The 9,757-nt window shown below is 41.1% G+C and overlaps 1 protein-coding gene across 1 annotated transcript; it reads left to right on the forward strand.

Moving 5' to 3' along the window:
• Nucleotides 1-3: 3 nt before the first annotated feature.
• On the forward strand, nt 4-5,979 carry LOC103512352 (alpha-1A adrenergic receptor). The gene is made up of 8 exons (XM_026825865.1): nt 4-37; nt 329-557; nt 1,044-1,251; nt 3,249-3,364; nt 3,802-4,089; nt 4,662-4,665; nt 4,811-4,955; nt 5,470-5,979. The coding sequence occupies exons 1-8, from the start codon at nt 4-6 to the stop codon at nt 5,631-5,633; spliced, it is 1,188 nt and encodes a 395-aa protein (XP_026681666.1). The 3' UTR covers nt 5,634-5,979.
• Nucleotides 5,980-9,757: the final 3,778 nt, after the last annotated feature.

Raw genomic sequence — 9,757 nt, forward strand, 5'->3', positions numbered from 1 at the left:
ACAATGAACAATTGGAGACAAAAGAACGAAATGGTCAGTAAATACCCTATTTTGAACTGATTTTGGGGTTGAAATAATAGAGAATTGAAATACCGGAGGTTGAAATAATCGAGGTTGAAATAGGTTCCTATATTTCATTATAATTATCATCATCTGTTTCAATCCTAAGATTGGTTTATAGCTCTCCATTCTACTCTATCAGATGTCTTCCTCTTCATGTCTGCATATGTTTTTTACCCCGCCGGAACTCGAACACTGGACCTTCGGCCACGGAGGTTTCTTTTCAACTAATTAACAGTTACATGAATTTCGTGTCTCATTCGGGCAGGTTCGTGGGAGTTCGGCTGGATCCTGTGCGACATCTGGGTGTCTCTGGACGTCTGTCTCTGTACGGCCTCCATCCTCAGCCTCTGTGCCATCTCCATAGACCGCTATTTGGCCGTCACCCAGCCTCTAACCTACTCTAGGAAGACGCGGTCCAAGAAACTAGCCCTGTATATGATCCTGTGTGTGTGGGTACTGGCACTGGTCATCACGTGTCCACCCATATTGGGCTGGTGAGTATACTTCATCACGCTGCGCGCTTTTGAGTGCCCATATGGACGTCAGAGAATCAGAGCGAAGTTAGGAAATTTTGTTTAAAAGGGTTGACGTCACTGATGCATGCATAACTGCTAAAGTTTTTCCTTTAGTCACGTCTCCAGAAGCCACGACAGTGAAAAAGAAAGCTCCTTTTTACTTTCCTTATCCTACAGGAAGGAAAGTAATGTAAAAGTTTCAGCCATTGGTCCGTGTGTGTCTGTCTGCGCTCCGAAAGAAGTGATAGATTTTATACTGTTATAGTTCTTGACCGTCTTGATAATCTTGATTCGACGTATTTTTCTTGTGGAATCAGAATCCTGGGCAGAAAAATGAACAAGTAACAAGATTCTGCATCGGAATTGGAATCTGGAGCTATGTAGTATATTCCTTTATCCGTAATTTACGAATTCAGTTCACGAAAACAAGCGGTCTTCTCTAACTCATTTTGATTTCCCCTCCAGGTACGACAAGGACCGGCATCGGGACAAACGCTGCGGCTACAATCAGAATCGCGGCTACGTAGTGTTTTCCGGCATGGGGTCGTTCTTTATACCGCTGCTCGTAGTTCTCTACGTGTACGCCCGTATCAGCTGCGTCATTGCGAGGCGGCATAACAACCTGGAGGCGCTGAATCATCAGCACACGTTGGGGCGACATGAGCTCGCTAAGGTAGGTAAAGAATAAAATAGATTTCAAGGTAAAAGGTAAAGAATAAAATAGATTTCAAGGTAAAAGGTAAAGAATAAAATAGATTTCAAGGTAAAAGGTAAAGAATAGAATAGATTTCAAGGTAAAAGGTAAAGAATAGAATAGATTTCAAGGTAAAAGGTAAAGTATTAAAGAGTCATTTTATTTTTGTTTAACAAGCGAAATACTTAGGTGAACTTTTTATTTTTCATTGTCATACAAAGTAACAAAGTTATCATTTGAATTTTCATTGTAATAGACACATTCTTTGTTTTGGAAAATGGAAAAGGCGCTGTCTTTTTATTTGAGCTGCATCAAGGTAGAAGTCCGTCTACTTTGTAAGCGCTAGGCCGCGGGTTCGATTCCCGCCCGGAACGGATAATGTTCGTTCTCGGAACAGCTGGCTTTCTAATATCCTGTCTTCCTTCTCTATTCGATTTCAATACGATAATAATAAGACCTTAGCAGTTACAGTTCCCTCTATCAACCTCATGAAAAAAAAAAAACGCCTTGCAAACTATGCAAATTCCAGTCATTTCAAAAAGGAAAAGACGCCTTACTTTCAAGTTGTGTGTTATGCAATACGCACGCTATTATTAGTGAGTACAGAATTTTGCGTGGCGGTACCTACAATTATCAGGCGTTATTTAATAATCCAATACATTGCGCATCTGTCGGTCATTCATGCAATCATGCTGTTTACTTGAAAAAAAGTAAAAATGTGCGAGCCTAGTTAGCTTAGTTGGTAGTGCGTCTGCCTTGTAAGCGCTAGGCCGCGGGTTCGATTCCCGCCCGAGGCGGATTTTATCCTGATGGAATCCAAAGGTAAAGATTTTCCCTCCAGGAAATTGACCATTGGAAAATTCTGACCATTGCTCCAAATCTCCAATGAAAACTAAATGGAGCAGTGGACGGTCAGCGGTCAGTTTCCGGAAGGGACCAGCCTAGTCTGCTTGTTTGGTAGCGCGTCTACCTTGTAAGCGTTAGGCCGCGGGTTCGATTCCCGCCCGGGCCGGATTTTATCCTGAAGGGATAATGTTCATTCTCGGAACGGCTGGCTTTCTCCTATCCTGTCTTTCTTCTTTATTAGATTTCGGGACGAGCTCCCTCTGTCAAACCTCTTGAAAATTTTTAATAAAAAGGATAGGTTATTTTCCTTTCCGGAAACTGACCACTGCTCGATTAGAAACTGAATAGGTAGAGTAGTAATCGATTTTCCAGTGGTCAGTTTCAGTTTCTCGAAAGGAAAATACACCTTACCTCATTCATACCTATAGGATGAGAATGAAAAGTCCCGCTATGTAGGTTCTAGGTCAGGGGGTGTTCAACTTCCATGTGTATGCAGGCTACATGCTACATTGGGAGGTACTTCGCGGGCCACATATGTACCTACATAGGGGAGCACCCCCCCCCCCCACCAAAAAAAAAAACTCTTCAGAAATGCAGTCCGATCGAATTTTGAGCGCCACAGGCGAAATTTTTCAAAAGTATTTTCCTAATTGTAGCTTTTTTACATTTAGGTAAGTTTTGTACAAATCTCAAAAAGCTTCGCGGGCGACGAAAATGGTCTGGCGGGCCACATGTGGCCCGCGGGCCGCTAGTTGGAAACCCCTGTTCTAGGTCTAGGATGAGAATGGATGTATTACAAGAGATCTGTTGGAAGTCCAACTTTATATTGTTCTCCTGTAAACACCACTGGTGTCCGGTAACATTCCAGCCCAGTGGTGTGCTTGGTTTTAATTCAAGAAACAAGATTTGTAAAGAAGACAAGAGCCGTCCAGAAAATCCAGTCTCTTTTGGCCTTTGATATCTTTGACAATATTCATGACTTTGGTAACCAGGGCCGAGCTTAGGGTGTTTACTGAAGATTGAAGCTTTAAAGGGTTGTTACCTATGGATAACTTTTTGAAGTTCTAATAAGTATGTATTCCAATATTCATGACATTAACAACAATTACCACCTATGTTTCCATCCACAGCACACTTGTAGTCATCATCTTCATCACCATCATCATCAGCATAAACCAAACCACGACGAGTCAGACAAATCTGAGAAAGGATCCTCAGAGAGTGAGGAAAATCTCAAGATAAACAAGTAAGTCTTTACTAAACAAGTAAGTTTTTACTAGAGTTTGTAGTTCGAGTCCCGCCCGCGGCGAACTTTTAAGCAACACTGTCCGTGGTCGGTGTACGGAAAACCAATGAGGACACACCGCGGTCTCAAAGACCTGGGGTCTGTCAGATAGTCTGAGCGTGAGTAGTGATTGCGGAAAAATCTAAAGACCTAGATTTGTCAGACCATCTGAGAGACCTAGGTCTCGAGCTTTTTCCGCCACACACGTTACGACGCGCGACGGTCTAACAGACCACATGAGACTTGGGTCAGTCAGGCGATTTGAGCGTGAGTGGGGGCCATTATCAAACTAATAATTATATTGATAAATCTTATCTATAGATTAAGCTTAGGGTAAGATTCAATTATTGTAAAGTAATAATAATAAAAAAAACTCACCTTGTTCTCCCCTCCTCCAGCATCATGGAGCGTGACCGGCGGAAAAGTCTCGCCTCCTGCTCCTTCTCCCTCCAGCGTAGCGGCCTGCGCCTCACGGACAAATGTACACGGGTCTCTTCACTCAAGCGCGAATCCAAAACTGCGCAAACCCTGTCGGTCGTGGTGGGCGGGTTTATCGCCTGCTGGCTCCCGTTCTTTATAGTCTACCTGGCCAATCCGTTCCTGCCCGCGGGCACCATCAGTCCTCTGCTCAGCAATAGCCTCACGTGGCTTGGTAAGTTAAGTGGCTCATTGCGGCTGGTGGGCTGGTATACTTAGTGGTAACACGTTTGCTTGCGAGTTGGATTTGGCTCAGTAATTTTTGGCAGATTGACTTCACGTTTTAAGTGTGACCCTACTGGAGTTAGTTCTCACTTACACCCGTATTTCTGAACAAAAATTCTCGCTCTCAAGTCGAACAGAAACACATTTTGCCAGCCTAGTTAGTTTGGATGGTAGCGCGTCTGTTTGGTAGGCGCTTATTCACGGGTTCGATTCCCACCCTGGGCGGATGTTATTCTGAACGGATTAGGTTCTTTCTCGGAACGGCTGGCTTTCTCCTATCCTGTCGTCCTTCTCTCTTCGATTTTGGGACGATAAGACCTTAGCAGTTACTGCAGCTCCCTCTGTTAAATCTCTCTCTCTCTCTCTCTCTCTCTCTCTCTCTCCTGGATTGTCTGAGCAATCTCATCCGCCCATCCAGCCATTGGCCAGGAACCAAGTGTCGCCATTAGTCGCCTCTTACGACAGGGAGGAAACAGCCCGTGGTCCTATTCTTGCACCGGCAACCACACGGCAAAATTATAATTATACAATTCATTTTCTTTATTTCTCCTTTCAGTTTGGTAACACTCTCAGTGCTTACAACACGTAGACTTCGGTCGGTCACTGTTTCATAAAGTCCTTGGCTACAATAGTATAGTAACAGAAAGTAATAATACTTATTATTGATGCTTTCTATTACCATCTATTTTAATTTTTTCCTTTCAGTTTGGCAACACTCTGATCATAATCTCAGTGCTTACAACACGTAGACTTCGGACGGTCACTAACTGTTTCGTAATGTCCCTGGCCGTCGCTGATTGGTTGGTTGGTATTTTCGTCATGCCATTCGCTGTGGCGCTGCATATCACAGGTGAAAATTTATGTATTATTCTATGTATTTACATATATTTATGTCAGCTCCCATGGTGTACTGGTCACTGCGCTCGCCTTGCACGCGGGAGACCCGGGTTCGATTCCTGGCGGGACCAGAAAAAAAAATACTTCATTGATTTATTTATTATTCTTTTTCTTTATAGATATTTACGTATTTTTGATTTAACACACAAAAGAATCTCACGTATTCCGTTCCCTGAAAGTTCCTCTTTGTTTTTGATACATAGAACGCAATCCATCGGAATTTCTTGTAACTTCTTGAAATGTTTCGTGTCCTCAAAGTATTTTTTTCCTTGCTTTTTTTTACCATCAACTTTTCAACCTTCAACATTCCCGCCCAGGGCGAACTTTATCTTAAACAGATAATTTTCGTTCTCGGAACGGCTGGCTTTCTCCTATCCTGTGATCCTCCTCCCTTTGCTATTGGTACGATAACTCCTTAGCAACTACAGAATCCTCTTAAAAAAAAAAAAAAAAAAAAAAAAAAAAAGTACCTAGGTCGGACTTCCGACTAGCGTTCTGGCGTCTCACTCTCAAACACTGCAACAAATCCCGCCGCACCCGCGCGCAGCGCGCACACATGAACATGCTCGACAGCTCATGCCGCATGCGCAAACAGCAGAACAACGTCACGTATAACATGCGCCACACGTAGTACGACTGAGCCCGAAGGGATGGCCCGAAAATGCGCGATGATGCGCGACAAAGCCCGAAGGGATTGTTCCGAAAATGCGCGGTGATGCACGACTGAACCCGAGGATGCGCGAATCTGTTCGCTGGAAGGTCTTGTAATAAAAAATCGGGAATTTTCGCAGGGAATTCGTATTTATTCGCGATTGTTCGGGTTCTCAGGGAATTCGAGGTCGTGTTTGTTTGCGGATTTTCGCAATAAGTTCGATCTAGTTCGAGTGTCTTCTCAGGGATTTCGCGTAGGATATTGAAAATGAGCTTAGAGTTGAAGTTAAGTAATACTGAGGGATGTTTTCTGACTTTTCTGGTGCTAAATTAAGTTGATAACATGGGGTTATTTCACGAACGGCTTGTAAATATTGTTGTAGGTTAGATGTAAATTTGTAAAGGTACAAACCCCGCAACAAAGTACTTAATTGGTACTAAAAGTAGCGTAAAAAGTACTTAATACGAAAATTACCGTAAAAAATGTACTTATCTACGTATGATGAATTTTTTTTTTTATTAAAGTATACCTGTTTGGAAAGTATGGATCCTTTTTGGAATCAAAGGAGGTACCTGGACGTACATATTTTATGCAAACGTAACTTACAAAGTACAAGATATTGAAAGTACCTTAGAGGTAGATAGGTATAGGTACTTATTAACAAAATTTTCTCTTTAAGGTATTTTGTCCAGTCCCTTTGGCCTGGTACCTACAGTCCGTTTTTGTATCTTGGAATGCGACGTTATCTTTGCTACGTTATTCCAAGGTACCTACCTACAAAATTTATAGGATATTTTTAAAATAATGTGCCATTTTTAGGTATCTTTTTCTTTTCTCCGCTCTACTTTTCTCGAAAAATTGTGTTATAGCTTTAAGCTTGAAAAAAACAAAAAGAAAGAAAAAAAAAAAACAAAAACAAAAAAAAAAAAAAAAAAAAAAAAACCCCAAAGTATCTCCGTCAGTTGACAAAAAGTGAGAAATAGAGAAAATTCAATCACCAATGATTATTTTCAGCAAAAAAAAAAAGATCTAAAGACTTTTTAAGTTTTTAGTCCTAATCTAGGAGCTCCTCTTTGATATCAAAAGCAGTCCTGTGGGTTATCCCTCAAAAAGGTCACACCCAGGAGTTCATTCACCTGTACATCTAATGAATGGGACCTGAGGTCCTTTTGAATGAATGGAAATTAACGTGTTGTTTACACACAAACATCATAATGACTTCTGAAATAAGTAAATAAACCTACGACCTATCTACCTATGTACTTGTAAACCCAACTATAAGTAGGTTAGGTACCTACGTACCTCTAGGTCAGTGGTTCTCAAACTTTTTTGCATGGCGCCCTCTTTGGGCATATTCTCATTTTTTCACGCCCCTTCTACCTTACCCAACCCCTCGGTATATTGTTTTTACCTATGGGTTTTATGGAATAACAAAACGAGAATTTGAAACTTTGAGATTTTTTTTATATTCAAGTAAGTAGGTTACCTATTTATATAGGTTTTATGAAATAACAAAACGAACCAACCTCAGTGGCTCAAGCAGAGTTGGAGACTAAGTACCTGGTAGGTAATTTTGGTATGAATTTGATTTTTTTATAGGAAAAGCTCGCGCCCCCCCTGATTTGTCTCCACGCCCCCCAGTTTGAGAACCTCTGCTCTAGGTAATATTATGTAGTTATTGTATATTTTAGTAATAATCACTATTAGAACTCAATAGAACTAAAACCTCTACCTTTGTGCATACTTTGTAGGTACCAAGAAAAAATTATTGTTAAAATATAAAGTAGGTACATACCTATCTTGTTGAAGTTAATATAACTGATATTTTAATATGACTCAATTGGTGAACAGGTATTCGACACCTAAGGCACCTGTGGTATTGATTGGGGTTTTAAGTGTCTAATTCTCAGTGTCTAATAAAACATTCTGTTATAATATTTTACCAAAATAAAACATTCTGTTATAATTATCAACTATCAAATTTTTAACAGAAGGAATATGAAAACATTTCCCGTAGTAGGTAGGTACCTATATATTTATATCTATACCTGCCAGTTCAGAGTTAAGCCCCCGCGGGCACTTGTCATTTTTCAGAACGTGATCCTCGTAATTTTTCAAAACTTACTGCAGGTCATTTGTCAGAACTTGGTTATTTTTCGGTTGATCTTGCTCTGAATTTCTGAAACCTCTGATTGATTTCAGGAAACCAATATAAATAGATAAATACATTTCCAGGGTGAAAACACATGAATCATTAAATTTGTCACTTGGTTTGGTTATGGGAATTCTGCATTACATCCTGAGGGTTTAATGTAATTAATGTTGAGAGGTCTTGATGACAGTTTAGTCATAGGTCATAGAGAGGTCATTGACAGAGAGTTGCCTTGACGTGGTTCATTGGTTCAATCATTTGAGTCAATGTTGGCTCTTCTAAATCTAACAAATTTCGAATTTTTTCATTCAGAAAAGAGGGAAAAAACGTAAGAAGTACCTGACAGGTAGCTCCCAACTTAATACCAACGTTTCATAGGTAGGTGGTATTAGGGTGTGTCCACACATAGCCGACCGGCCGTCCATCGATGTCGACTGAACTGTCCACACTGCCTTGAAAACATAGATTCACCTCGTTGGTCGATATCAATCGACGCTGACGGCCGGTCAACTACGTTTGGACACATCTTTAGGCATTAGGTTAGCAATATGAAGCATGAGATATGGAAATTTACCTAGATAAAGAACTACGGAAGAAATTCGGAATGCTGACCGACATCTTGCAGGGAAAGACTTTTCAAGAAATAAAGGAAGAAGCACAAGATCGTGAAAGATGGAGGTCAAATAAAGTCCATTTATTGTGGAATGCATTTTCCATGTTTTTTTTTTCCCCCAGGATCGAAAGGGCAGAAATTGAAGAGCGGAGGAGAAGGAGACAAGAAGGAGGTGGGAGTGAAGGTGAAGGAGAATTTGGTGAAAGTGGTGGCCACTTGGACAACCATACTACTTCGTATAAAACGACCTAATAGTACTGAACATGTAAGTATTAAGAAGTAGGTGGGAGGCGCGCGAACGTCAAGAGTTCGAAGCGCCGCGCCGCTCGGCTTTATACATAAGACGAAATAGCGTTTCATTTTTTTTTTTTTTTTAATATGTTAGGTCCTTATCCCTCAAGGGGTTTACAAATAAACAACAAAGTTTTACCAGCTTAGCTTGGAGGGAACGCATCTGCCTTGTAAGCGTTAGGCCGCGGGATCGATTCCCGTCCGGGGCTGATTTTATCCTGAAGGGATAAGGTTCGTTCTGGGAACGGCTGGCTTTCTCCTATTCCCGCTTTTGGCGAATTTTAACGAACATCGATTGCGGGATCATAAGATCTCCGATGTTACAGTTCCCTCTATCACCTCTTATAAAAATCTGGTGTGAACATCACACGACTTTCCTTATCCTATTGAATTATGCTTATTTGAGTGTCAAACTGTCAAAATACCGCCAAGCGCAGCAACCATCTCAACCAAACGTTTTGTGTTGCATCCTTGTCACATTTGTGAACTACATACCAAATTTTTTTAAAGAGCTACAGGGTGGTGAAGTGGTGTTGATAGGAAGAAGCACATAGGTGGCAGTAAAAACCCCTTGCATTTCTTTATTTAAATCTCCATTCTTATGAAGATTTCTCTCAATGAACACAAAGAAACCAAAGACATTTTGCTACTACCTGTCCTGGATTCACCTACTTTCTTCCCACAAGAAAAAAAAAAATCTGGTGTGAACATCACACGACTTTCCTTATCCTATTGAATGGTGCTTATTTAGGTGTTCTGTTGTAAAATTTACAATATCTCTAACCGTTTAGTCGATATAGCCGAAAACCGCCAAAAAGGTGTCGAAACCCGCCAAAAAGCGGTCAAAATACCGCCAACCGCAGCACCTATTTTAACCAAACGTTTTGTGTTGCATCCTTGTCACATTTGTGAACTACATACCAAATTTCAAGTCTCTAGCTTTTGCCGTTCCCGAGATATTGTTAAATTACACCGAAAACCGCCAAAAAGCGGTAAAATGCCGCCAACCGTTGCACCGATCTCAAAAGTTTCGTGTCGCATCCTTGT

Source organism: Diaphorina citri, unplaced genomic scaffold (assembly GCF_000475195.1).
Source record: "Diaphorina citri unplaced genomic scaffold, Diaci psyllid genome assembly version 1.1 scaffold36, whole genome shotgun sequence".
Lineage (NCBI taxonomy): Eukaryota > Metazoa > Arthropoda > Insecta > Hemiptera > Psyllidae > Diaphorina > Diaphorina citri.